The sequence below is a fragment of the Pecten maximus genome, chromosome 12, assembly GCF_902652985.1.
Source record: "Pecten maximus chromosome 12, xPecMax1.1, whole genome shotgun sequence".
NCBI lineage: Eukaryota > Metazoa > Mollusca > Bivalvia > Pectinida > Pectinidae > Pecten > Pecten maximus.
The window spans coordinates 8,874,011-8,888,152 of record NC_047026.1 but is presented as its reverse complement, the minus strand read 5'-3'; the positions used below and the strand labels follow the sequence as shown (position 1 = coordinate 8,888,152).

Genomic DNA, 14,142 nt, shown 5'->3' with positions numbered 1-14,142 from the left:
TTCAGTTCACTCTGTGCACAGAGGTTTATTGTAAAATAAATAAGGATACACGGGAACAATCCACTCAGATGTTGCTAGGGGCAACCATATCCACTGTATCACATGGTGCTACCAATCAAATTGTTATTTTCCAGAGGAAGCCATTTTATATTCCCTCAGGAACAGAACAGAGGATCATGGGAGCGGAAGTGGTTATGAATCCCCTTGTAGATCAAGTACTTGTCTACTAGTCGGACATAGGACAGACATTCATACATTAGCTATTTCGACAATATTTAATCCCCTGGGATAAATACATAAATTTATAAATAAATATTTATATACCCAAGTACAAATGATTGAAAATTGTACTCTGTTCTATTATGAATGAAAAGACGACAGGTCAAAATTTGTATACAATTATTTCACAGAATCATTATATAACACAAAAGAATCGAGGAACACGAGAGATTCCTCTAAATGATTTCGTCCACCCTTCCCAGAGGCGCGGCATGACTATAAAAAGTTGATGAAAGTTATGTATTATTTGTATTCTAGGTATATACAAGAGAGAGAGCAAATGGGGTTAATCTATATTTGGAAATGTCATAAAGAATCGGATCACATTTTAAAGCATCTCAAGCCAACAGAAATCGGGAGGTTTGAAAGACGACCTTTTCTTTGATGTTGTTCTTCGTTCAAGTTGGTACCGCATCAGTGATGGATGTAAAAGTCATTTAAGTCGTCTTTGGCAGTTATCTCCACCTGTTCTGGGAGATAACCACGACACTAGCTGGCGCTTCCTTGTAAGTGAGGCCCGGGAGCGAGTACATGTAACAGCTGTGCCCTTCGTTACCAGTGTTAGAAATGGAATGATAGCACTCTTTGGCTTGAGAAACTTCAGATAATATCGGATGCCTTTTCCTTGCGAATTTGAAATAGGATAGAGATGTCTATTTTTTATGTTGTCTTTTTCATCCCTGCAGATGTAAATCTTCCGTAAATGTTCAGATTTTCATGCTGTCCATTTTGCGAAGAAGGAGTCGTTCTTCTGACGTCATGATGACATCATCACCAAGACCGGAAGAGCCAGATCTGTCGGGATGAAAAGCCCGCCTCGTGTGGTGTATGTAGGAATTGTGATGGTGCATTTTTATGCCTCATCCTCACCACTACCCTTGATCATCGCTGTGAATTTTACATAGTCGAATTTTCCTCCTTCCACAGGGGCTTCCTTGAATGTCATCCTCATCTGGAAACGAGACAATTACCATCCTTTAGATGTAATTGAGTATTTCATTCATTGAACTATAAATGCCATCACGAAACAACTACCCCGTGAGGTGAGTAATGCTTCCAGCTGATGCGTAAGAATTTGTTCTATAATAATCAGGGTCCATTTCTTTTAACAGTTGTAACATATGAGCAGAATGTATTGTTTAATCACCATGTTTCCAAATGAACAATTTATTGTTCAGAGATGTTTCGAAGTAGATACTTATTTCAGATATCCTTTTATTTTGTAGGCTATTGAGTTGTCACCACAAACCATATCTACCACGACAGCGTCAAAAAGTTTGTTTTTTTTTTTCCAAAACCATTGATTTCGTAATAGTTAAATTTGTGAAAATGATTGAGTAATTTCATCATAAGATATAACATACCTCATCTTTGTTGAAGTTGTCTCCCATGTTTTCTAATAAATCCTTAATGCTGAAACACAAAACGATAAACATTGAAGATCATCTAAGAAAATGATGTTTTGTTATTGGTAAGGCTTGAGAAATGAATGCGTGTAACATGCTCAGGAACTGATGATTACAGGAAAACATATCTCCTCAATTACATATCTCCTTAATTACATATCTCCTTAATTACATATCTCCTTAATTACATATCAACTAGAAAAATATTTGGACAGATCGTCAAATACTGTTGATCATTTCTAGTTCTTCCTAATCTATTATTGTAAAAACAAACAAATGCAACCTGACGGTAAGTGTATGGATTGAAGACAAATCACGTGGTACAGCGCACGTGATTAACACTTGTTGCTATTTATATCACTCTAATTACATAGTTTGTCCAGCGTCTTACTCTATCATGATTATTGAGAACAGTCCAGGTTTTAGAAAGAAGAATGATAAGTTTATAAATAATTGTTATACGTACTACTCGATGTTGAGTTTCTTGTTTTCCTGTTCATCAAACATGGCGAATGCGTTCCTGATGGTCTCCTCGCTGTCGGTACCTGTACAAGAAATAACAACTTCCGTTATATTGAGATGCTTATGTTGTAAATCATACAAATAATTGTATAGGTATGATAGATATTTTACAAAGAGTTATCCGGTAAAAATCTTAAAGCCATTCTATATTTCACAATTGTATTATATACGTCAATTGTTTTGTTCATATAATGCATTAAATAGGATTAATTAATTTATTTATTGGTGCATGTTGATAGAGAATGTTCAAGTTTGAACACACATGAATATATTTTGCATCGTATTTATGCGACTGCGTAGAATGATGGCAAAGTAAACATAGGATTAGGACGAATTATAAACATGGATTGATGACGAAGTAAACATGGAGTGATGACGAAGAAAATATGGATTGATGACGAAGTAAACATGGATTGATGACGAAGTAAACATGGATTGATGACGAAGTAAACATGGAGTGGTGACGAATTAAACATGGATTGATGACAAATTAAACATGGATTGATGACGAAGTAAACATGGAGTGATGACGAATCAAACATGGGTTGATGACGAATTAAACATGGTGTGATGACGTACCGCTGAGCTTGTCTGAGAAGATGGACAAGAACATAGTGAAGTTCAAGGGACCGGGAGCCTCTTTCAACATAGCTGTCAATTCTTTGTCGTCGGGCGTCCTGCCTAAAATCCGGGAGACGTAAGTTATTTCTTACTCCAACCACACATATATATAAACTTTTCTTCAAATTAAGACAAAATTACGCAAAATCCTGCCTATAATCCGGAAGAGGTACGTTATTTCTTACTCAAAGGACATACATATAATAAACTTTTTTTCAAATTCAGCCAAAAATACACAAAAGATTACATTAAAACAAACATACATTGCTGTGATATTAACAGAACATGTACGTGTTTACAAATAAGTTAAAACATAAAACGTCTAAACTACCAACCACTAAACTACTATGTATTCTACTGTTAGGACAACAGTTGATTGTAAATGTGCATATTTAACGGTACAGTGTAAAACATTTATCCTTTTTAAAAGATTTATATACTGTAATGTGATCAGCTGTACCTATCTACACTAAAACATGTACATCGGAATAGTTTGCGTTATTTCTCATCAAATTCTGTTACACCGTAACAGATATTTAACCGCTGTCATTTTGCACTTCCGGTTGCATTTGTTATAGCAACAATGATTTTGAAAGGAACCTTCTATGTTATATTTACAAAGCGATTTGGCTGTTGTCCCATCACCAAATCTAATGTGTTGGATAATCAATTGAAATATTCTTTAACCAGTTTGAATTAGACAGAAATCCCGATGTACATGTTGCCATGGTAATATTTCAGTAATGGCGGACTATAAAGCATTAGTATCGACTACACACTACAGTCTAAGATTTGCAGGAAAGTGTGTTTCCGTTGACTTGATCTGACCGCTCTCCTCTATAATAAAGTAATCAATTCACACCAATCCTGACTTGCGTTTGTAATAAAAGACCAGTTTGAGGTTCTGGGCTCTGAACAGTGTGAACTGCATACGTGACGTCGTGTTATTCACCCGCAGTGGGCGTGGTCTAGTATGTTTTGGGGAGGGTCAACTTACCGAGCTGTTCGGAGATAGCTTTGATATCATCTTTGCTGACGAAACCATCCCTGTCTACGTCAATCATGGAGAAGGCCTGTTAGATACAACCACTGACATTTATACACACACATCGACACGCCCATTCCAGGGCAACTGACCAACCAACGACGTGGATCCATAGAGAGAGAGAGAGAGAGAGAGGGGGGGGGGGGGGGGGGGGGGAGAGAGAGAGTGGGAGGAAAGAAGGGGTCGGAAATTTAGGTGACATGTCGGATGGGTCAGGAAACAAACCAAAACCACACAGAGGAGGAAATAAGCTGATGAGGAGGAGTTGCTCAGTGTAGGATATCACATGGGTTAAAGGAAACAATACGATTGGTAAACAGGACAAGAACCCGGTTAATGACAACGAGAACGAGACTGTTAGAACACGAAGGATCTGAGAGGTTAACACAAAACAACATTGTGATTGGACAACAAAGGGCAAAGCATTGATTGGCTGATACCATAACATGGCGTTTGGATTGGTAGCACGAGAGGTTGACCACAAAGACATGTAAGTACATGTAAGGATGGAAATGGAGAGTCGACGGTCATATAGAGTGGGCGGGGTGGGCTTGTGGTTCGAGCGCTTCGTAGATTTGTTAAGGGAACTGGGCCTGTTTGTTTGGTACACAGTAAAAAAGTAGAATGGACGGGTTGGGGTTTATGTTTGGGTAATTATGTAAAGGTGGATTGGTGACAATTAATGTTGGTTGGTGGTGGAATTGGTTTTAGTATAGAAATTGAGGAAATTTTGAAAAAAGGTGAGATCAAAAGTTGAGACACACTTTAGACATTTCAAATATGATAAACTATCGAACACTTTCCTGCCTTGTTAGTTATCGTCTACGTTAAGCCGTTATGTCGACTTTTAACTTTTAACTTACCCAGGGATGAGAACATTTCCTTAAGATCGTTGATATCTATAAATCCATCCCTGTTTTGGTCTATCATCGTAAACGCCTGTTACGGCAATATAAATCACAATTACTACACAAAGCTTACATTGATAGAAAATAATATAGAAATTATCATACTATTATCACTTATACAACTAAGAAGTATTGCATTATCATGATTATTATAGAACAATGGAATAATTGAGTATTAAAGAAACACTTGGTGGAAATTATAGTCACGTCTCGACGTCATATTTTCACAATAAATTTATTCATTACCGGATAATTCGGATACCAGTTATTTATTTACTATTTTTATTTATTTATTTATTTTTGCCATAATTATTATTACTTATTTATTCATTTTCAATATGAATTGTGAAAAATATGACATCAAGACCCACTGACTGACATTATAAATAGGATGGATTAAAAATCCTCACGTGACATGCAAATTAATACGGCATGCCTCGGCAAGTACTTATATAAAGTCAAATTTGAAGGGAAAAAAAGCTGCGGGTTTTTTGAAAACCGTAAAGTCATAATGCAGTTATCATAGTAGTGAGGGTCGGGCTGTAAGGAAAATTTAATCGTGTCAATAAGATATTCAATTTAAGAACTGGATTAACTTGTGCAAGTACACCATTCATTTGTTTACGACGAAATATTAATCCGACATCTTCGGGTTTTTCCGGCAAGCTCGGAAAAGCACGAAGTGGATTCTTTCGTCTTCCGAAAACTTCCGAAGTGTTTCGATTAAATGAGAGAAAAGTCCTATTCAACATTTCCGGAGATTATTTATCTTACCGACGATAAGCTGGAAATGCATAATGACTGGATTAAACAGTCTTGGCATGACACTAGCACAAGTTATTCCAAACACACTGTTCGGGAAGAAGACTACAGGGGTTTTCTATAGTGTCTATATATAGCTCAGTATTCACGTGATATAATGGGGAATCCCACGAATCTCAACTTATAGTGAAAAGAGTAAAAATCGCAAATAAATAAGTAAAAAAGTAATATATTAACTAAACAAGAACATCTAAACAGCAAAAACTATATATAAAGAATAAGTTATGGAAATTATAGAAAGCACTAAAAATTCTCACAGAATTAATATGAAACAAGGAAAAAATCTGCTGTTCACATAGTAATTCTAATATATTAACAAAACAGCGTTGGCGCTAGTCATAAGTAAATCAAAGTGTTTTGTCTAAAACAAAAAGCATTATTCAAAAAAAATTATTTCCTGTAGCAAATAAATACATAAAAGTCTACTCTATACATAGCGTGTTATATATAAGATGAAAAACACTTGAATATATATATATACACAATCAACCAATTCGGTAGATATACTATATATATGATATAAAAATCGTGCGGACAAATGCACACGTTTTATAGAATAGCCCTTGTAGCCCGTAGCTGCGCAATCGGGTATGGAATAACGATAACTGGCGCGTCACGTGACATGTTAAAAAGGCGCACCAAACGCAGGTCGAAATTATTGGATATCATAATAGATTTTATGCGTCAAACCAGACACGTGGTTAAAATAATAGATTGATGGCTAAAGCACGCACGACCCAACTTTCGCTCAAGGTCTAGGTCGCCGCATATTCATTAAACAAATCAAGATAATTTCGTATTCAATTGTTACTATTATTTTTGGTAAAAAAAATGGTTAAATTTGAGATCAATGATAAAAATATGTAGTGAGTTACAGCCAATATTGTGCGTTATTCCCGATATCAGGGTATTTCATTTTCACAGAAATTACGTCACTCCGCAGGCGGCAGAAAACCAGTTCATAAGAAATCGGATAGATGTGGCTGTTTCTGTTTACAATTGAAGCACATCAGTCAAGCATACAAAGTGAACTCCAACAGCATGGACAGATACTTTGTATGAAGACTGGATGTGTATCAGTGTAATACATAACTCGACCACAGATAACAGATAACTTGTGTAACTCGAACGCATGCAGACAGAACGCAAAGGGAGGTTACTCTCGTAAAGGACACGGTGAAGTGTGAGGGGCCCAACATGGGGCTGTGAGACGGGATAATCTGTAAAGTAAAAACTCCAAGGAAAAAAAAGAATTAATCAAAATCATGCTCGGTCGGCGGGCGAATCTCCATTAAAATAAAAACATTAGTTTGTATCAGTTGGGAGGTTTGGAACGCGGCGCACGCACACATGCCAATCAGGTTGATGACGTGTTAATGAGGCTGACGTCACTGAAGGGGAAAAAATGGGAGTAATATTTTTCATGATATCATGGCGAGTGCGGTTGCTCATACGCATGCGTACACCACACCTCTTTCATCTCCTGAATTTGTTTCTGGGGCAACTTGGTTAAAACTCCGCTTGCTGCTTTCTGAAATACAAAAGTACAGACACAAATTAGCTACGTCTATTTATATAAAAAATTCAATGGAAAATCCATACCTCTTTCATTTCCTGCATTAACTTTTGTGGAAGCCTTGCGAACACATTCGACGTAGCCCTTTGTGCCCTTTCTTTCTGTCGTAATAAATAAATGAACAAAACAAGGAAGAGAATTAGGGTGGGAATTCTCAGTCAGGAGATATCAGTAGGGAGAATAGCTCTACTCCAAACGAGGAAATACTACGATAGTAGTACCGAAACATTAAAAAAATATCTGTAGGAGTTTATCTGTTAATAACTGAAAAATACTAGAATAATTTGTTTTCTGAGATTCAATTCCGTTTTTAACTCTTTTTTCTTTGTTTTCATTTAACTAAACAATACAAAAAATCTATATATATTTTATATGAATATATAAAAAAAATCCTTATATTTATAACTTCTTTCAAAAACACTACGTCATTATTGTGCTATCAGAAAAGAATGTAAGGTAAGGGATGGTGTTCAGGTGAACTTCTTGGGTTGTGACGACACGAGGTCTCCTCATTCTGACTTACCCCTGTATCGCAGTCATGCGTTAATACAAAGTGATAATTAACCCTGAATATGGTTCCACTAGGCTGAAGGATATTCCATTTTGTATTCCAAGTTTCCAAACAGCACTATCTAACTTTGTATAACTTCATAACAGCACTATCTATCATTGTATTTATAACTTCATAACAGCACTAACTATCATTGTAGTCATAACTTCATAACAGCACTAACTATCATTGTAGTCATAACTTCATAACAGCACTATCTATATTGTATAACTTCATAACAGAACTAGCTATCATCGTATAACTTCATGACAGCTCTATCTACCATTGTATAACTTAATGATAACTTAATATATATATGTTCAAATCAGTCCATCAGTCCTTAAAATCAAACATCGCGAGGATACATCTATCTATTTATCTATCGATCTATCTATATATATATGTAGACTTTGATTTTGCTAAGAAATATCTAATCACACAGAGTCATCACTAAACACGGCAATTGATCTTGATAACTAAATAAATATAGGGTAGAAAAAAGATAGGAATCGTGAAAGAAAAGATCAAACAACTGAAGGCATCGCAGACATGTCTAAATCCGGGCACCACACATCGTGTCACATGACCAATTAGCATCGGGTATATCCGGTTTCCATGGGGAAATGGCGGCCATTGCTCTCTCCACTTATTGCATATAGAATCCTCTATCTCGATTTAGGTCAGATTCAGTTTAAATTCCAGAGAAATTGATATTAGTAAACAAATATCCAAGTTGGGAAGATTAGAGAAGTCCGACGACATGGCGTATAAATCCTCGATATATAATCACTGATGTAAGTAAACACACACATAAGACATGCGGGGAATTCTGGGAACTACTTACATCTGCCATTTTGTCTCTGAAAAAGATCAAAACAAAATTATTAGAATATGTTCAATAAGATAAATTGATAAGATATTACCTGATGAAAACTAAGGTGCGTTTCAGAAAACGCAAGTACATTAAAGGTACATTGTATTAATTGTGTTGACTATGTGTTATATGTTCGTTACACGTTAAGACTCCCATGAACGACAGCTATGAACTACCTCGATATTACAAGAATAGTTGAAAATCTAACTGGTACTGTTAAGATTCTGGAACAATTAAGCATACATCACTAGAAAAATTAAAATAAATGAAAACATTGATTCTCAAATGAGTTGGGTATGTGGGATAAGGGTGTGGCGGGGTGTGGCAAAGTTGAGAGAGGAGTTTGGCAAAGTAACGGAAAAGTAATATATGAATAATCATACGATCTATCTGTGTTCGGTAAGCTGGCCTATAACTGTATGATAATTTGTATAGGAGAATTAAGTGTTCAGTATAGCTAGTAAGTAGAGAAAAATATCGAATCATTATCACACATTCATACAGAGGAACTATGCAATGATATTAAGTTATTGAATTAATGATTTATAAAGCTTTGACGATCGACTAAACAGTAGCGAGCTATCAAGTACCGTTTAAGATACGAATGTGTACAAAAATCGACTAAGTTTTTTTTATGTTGTAAATGAGTAGAATGATTTGAAGATAGAAGTGATCGTATACCTATATTATAGAGATAAGTACTTACTGTGTAGTGTTGGTGTCTAGAAGATCTCAATAAACCGTCCCACACTCCCTAGATCCTGAGCTAACACTGACACACACACACTAGACCCGCTATGTGAGGATGTGAGGGATGCTGATGCTGATATTCTGTGGGCAGGGATCGGGTTACCCATAGCTATATATAACGATGGCACGTTCCCCAATACACGGCCCCCTGTACGGGGAGGGGGACACGGGAGGGGCACGTATAATATATACACATGCACAGATTGTATTTCCATCCCAGCGGGTGCTCACCACGAGACTGGACATGTCTTATCATTATTGATATCGAATGATGGAATTATATTAGTATCGGTAACAGGGATTAGTGGGCTGTTTTAACGCGAGTTGTGGGAGGGGGAGAAGGGGCTAAACGTAATCAGATCATATTACTAAACATACTGACAGCACGCATGCTGAATTATTTACATACAGGACTTAAATAACATTAAATGTGGATCAAGGTCTGAAACTTATTTTTCAAATCCCTCTTACCCCTTTTATAATAATGTTACGATTCGAGAGCTAACGGACAAGACATAGCCATTCAACGGTTTGCGATATGTTTCGATGGGTATGTAGATATTACATATTTGACATATGGAATATGTAACTTACTTCATTAAGTATGATGAGAGTAATTTTCAACAGAAAAAAATATCCTCAATGTAATCTGTTGATGAGGCTTGATTACGATGCTATCCTGCATATTGATATAACAATACGTTTGAAATGATAAACACTTTTAAATATGACTAATTACTAAGAACAAGGTCAAATTTTAACAGCGAAATACCCTTGGGTATCGTTTAAGAAATAACTATTTTTTAACTTTTAAAAAGATTGTGACTTCAGCGTAAAACATGAAAACATTCCGGATTATTTTATGGCCGGTTCTTTTTTATTGATTTGTTGATTGACTATGATTGGGATGGAATTGACACTAGAAGGCGCCTAAGTCACCCACGCACGTGTACTCAATTAGCTCGGTGCTAAGCAACTAAATTGTGTTCCCATATATGCCCGTTGGTGTAACGCTGCCCCGATGCCCCTCACCGATTGCTATTATGTCCCGATATTAGCATGTATCGATGACACTTGGTAATTGGGCTAATTATTTAATTAAGGTTACGAGAACACCATTACCTACTCCATCAAAGTATGTTTCGGCTAGACACGCCCCCTAATTTCCATAAATTAGTTCCGATTTTACTTGTGACTTTCTAAATCATGAAAACAGAAATATAAGTTTTATTTATTTATTTATTTATTATCAGCTGTCTATTGAAGAATGTATCTATTTTTCATGTTTATATATTCTCAATTATCACGTGCCAATCAACAATTTCTCATTATACCTCATTATTATATTTTGACTATTTTAAATGAGCCGATAAATCAAATCGTTATGTTAATTACTACGAATAGTTAATTGATCAGACGATTTCAATATTATTTTAACTTTTTATACCCAAGAACATATACTCTGCATTATAGATAATAATCATGCTGAAGAATGTGTTTTCGGGCAGGAATTTCCTCGTAGAAGACACAACCTACGCTAGAATCCTACGTACGTGGAAATTATATAGGTACTGTAGGTAAAAAGCTTGGCTCACTATCAAATTACGGTTGCCATGGCAACCTTGGCGTTACTCCTGGTGATAGAACTACCAAGATTCTGGCACCGTTCTCATCCCCGTATAGCTGCTGATGCAGGAGATTAATGGAGAGACAGATGCTGAGGCTGGCTATTCTGAAACAACTCAGGTACGCAAAGGGGTACTGCACGTTCCCACTAACAACTGCAAACTTGTCTTCCGCGAAGGAGGGGGTTAGTTATTTAAAGGGAGACTATTGCAAATCTAAGTTCCCGGGGGGGGGGGTACATTATACAAGGGAGATAACACAAAATATGTATATTATCGGGTGTGTCTCCATGACTATATTTAGATTCTAACATATTTTTAACGATCGCTGTAAACGAGAATGACTCATTGTCTCCGTTCTATTGTTAAACTATAGCAATACAATTATAGTCAAAACATGGATATTTTGAAAATGAAAATACGAGATACTGTTATTTTGTTTAATTTTTGGTAAAGAATACAGACCAATCACCTGTTCAGGGTCGGGATGGCCAGAGAGTATCTGGAAAGTCAGAAGTTTGGCTAGGGAGGTCATGCTGTGTGAGGGTACGGATTTTGGGCTCGAGCCAGCGTTTCAATTCTTATCTGTGGAATTTTTGTAAGAAACAGGAGTTTATTCCTGCATGTTACCGCAAAATGATGAAATTCCAGGCAACCGTATCAGGTGTTTTAGGGATAGGGGCCCACGACGGGGAAATCAATGGATAGCTCTAACGACAGGAAATTAATGCAACAGGCCTCCATATTGGAGGTGAAAATATAAATTATCGAGGATAGAAATATGTTTTCTTTCTGTTAATCAGCAAAATACAACTGTTCACCGAAATATGTTTGTTAAGAATTATTAAATGTGAATACATCGCTCAAACTGATGTTGCATACTACTAGTAGTAACCAAAACTAGAAATACATATTGATATATATCACAGTGAGAATTACAGGGAATTCTATCTAGATTAAACATCAGTCATATAACCTATGTCGACTGTAACTTAAAACAAAACTTATCAAATATCACAAGGACATAAAACCAGTGTTTAAATGTCATCGATAAGTGCAAAGGTCAGAGGGCAATACACAGAATATCTTTGGTAACCTTTTCAAGGTTACGAAAAGGCATTGATGAAAATCATTTAGTGGTTGGGAAGAAATGGAAATAATAAAAAAGAAAGAAAATAAAGTATGATTTGGGATCAATGTTAATACAGATCAATGGATATAGACTTACCCTTTTCAGTTGATATCCAACTACTTAATGAATATAAGGCCGAACGACCTGCACAGCTGCTGACTCACGACCGGGCTTGAACAAGAGCGATACGAAAGTGAAAATCACATTGGTCCCCAATTTATCATGCATGCCTCCCAGGCCGTGACGTCACAACCCTTGTACCATAGATGGGCCTGCTCCCCCTATCGGCGAGGAGTACGATATCGCAGAACAAACACCTATAGAGAGATCTCAACAGGCCAAGCTGTGTGAAGTATTTGGTTGCAGCGCACGGCGAAATTTGACCGTTGGCAGACCCGAGTTGCGCCTACTGTGCGCCCCATGGTGCCCGCTTAGGGCCGTAAGGGTCCTAGGAATGATACGGACAGTATGTCATTAATAGATAATACTTATTGATATTTAACGATTACAATCATTTACAGTAGGTTTTATTTGGTAATTTCGGAATGCATTTCTTCTTCACTCGAAACTTTATATTTTAGCTCACCACGAATCTCGGAAAGCCTTTACAAACGTTTGTTTGCTTTCCCAGGATTCATTAAGAAAAAGGGTTGTCCACATTTAATATATTCATGATTATGCGTGGGAGTTTTTTTCTTTTTAAACGAATATTTTTTTGTGTGGCCTTGAATGAGAACCAATGAGTTGGTTCCTTCATCGTGTATATACCACGTGCTGCGTACGTTCCCTTTACATATTACTGGGAAGTTGATATGAGCAGTTGCCCTTATACAGTAACGACTGGCGAGGCGCGCGCGCACTGTATGTGTGAGAGCACAGACAACACCGGGGGTATCTGTGCACACTGGGTTATAATTAGAAAAGCGCGTGCTTGTACGCTCGTCTAGGCGGAGATTGCAGTGTTATGCATAGTTCCTTTGTGGTGTAACATTTGCCCGGAGATGATAATCGACATCTTGATGTTAGCAACACCAACCTGGGGTCCTTGACCTTTGATGTATCATTAATTTGGAGCACGCGGATTCATTCTACTCAAGGAAACATTAATTTAATTAACTTTTAACAACTTCATAACATTTCAAACATCATCTAGACTGTACTCATTGACCCGGTGTCTGTATGGATCTTAAAAGATGGATATTTGGATTGATAATTTTGAATAGATAATTGCTGAATGATCGACATGGTAATTTGATGTATAAACTGATTTCATATCAATTTATTCACTCGATTAATTAATTGACGATCTTCGTAATAATTAATTGTACTTTATTTGAACTTTAAGGTTCATGTAAATAGCACAAATCACCATGTAATAGAAGTAACCTGATCAATTGTCAGTAGGTATCATACCTAACCATGCGTCTTGCTATTGATATGGAATTATTTGTTTAAGCTGCTTGTTAATTTGGCAAAACATGCGTAAAAATGCAGGTTTCAGGAAAACCCATTAAACTCACGTAGTTCACATATATTGCACAAAATAACCACGCTGTTATACTCACAAGTGCCATTACAGGCAATAGGGACATTTGTTTGACCAGTTTTGACTTTAAAAAACATAAACATTGATTCTCTTTTGACCTTGAAATGCAAATGGCGGTTTGTTTAATATTACACAAATAAGGCATGTCGGGAAACATTTCAATAAATAAAAAAAAAAAAAATGCTCTTTTCAGAAACAACGACATAGCAATAGAACTGCTTTTTGAAAAAAAAATTAGTTCCACCGCAGAGTTTGAGCTGAAATATGCAGATTTTTGAAAATCGCCCAAACCCCACCTGAAAGCATTCTTCTCACAATGGTCAGATGTCTAAACATGTCCAATGTGGTATATTTGCGAAATATAATGAATCACTTTATTAGGTTTCACAGGAAACTTTTTCAGCATCCAGAATTACCCTGTGTCACGCGAGATCTCGTCCGGCCACATGACCGCAAACAACATTAGAAATATGGCCGTGATATGTT

General features: G+C 36.5%; 1 protein-coding gene across 6 annotated transcripts; it reads right to left on the bottom strand.

Moving 5' to 3' along the window:
• On the bottom strand, positions 1–12,429 carry LOC117338783 (myosin regulatory light chain, striated adductor muscle). Of its 6 annotated transcripts, none has more exons than XM_033900118.1 (8): positions 12,207–12,429; positions 8,574–8,589; positions 7,075–7,134; positions 4,737–4,812; positions 2,787–2,888; positions 2,152–2,230; positions 1,644–1,692; positions 1–1,231 (listed from the first exon to the last, which is right to left on the bottom strand). In XM_033900118.1, exons 2-8 carry the CDS (start codon positions 8,580–8,582, stop codon positions 1,133–1,135), a joined length of 474 nt encoding a protein of 157 aa, XP_033756009.1. In that variant the 5' UTR covers positions 8,583–8,589; positions 12,207–12,429; the 3' UTR covers positions 1–1,132. The 6 variants fall into 6 exon arrangements, with proteins under 6 accessions (XP_033756009.1, XP_033756007.1, XP_033756005.1 ...); XM_033900116.1 differs by lacking the exon at positions 4,737–4,812 and adding an exon at positions 3,826–3,901 and having other exon boundaries at positions 12,207–12,428; XM_033900114.1 differs by lacking the exon at positions 7,075–7,134 and adding an exon at positions 7,206–7,280 and having other exon boundaries at positions 12,207–12,399.
• Positions 12,430–14,142: the final 1,713 nt, after the last annotated feature.

Bases quoted from the DNA above. Each gene is read 5' to 3' on its own strand.
- LOC117338783 (XM_033900114.1), bottom strand. The intron at 4,813-7,205 runs GTATGGATTTTC...TTGCCGTAACAG, and splicing joins TAATGCAGGAAATGAAAGAG to GCGTTTACGATGATAGACCA. The intron at 2,231-2,786 runs GTACGTCATCAC...TTTCTTGTACAG, and splicing joins CTTCTCAGACAAGCTCAGCG to GTACCGACAGCGAGGAGACC.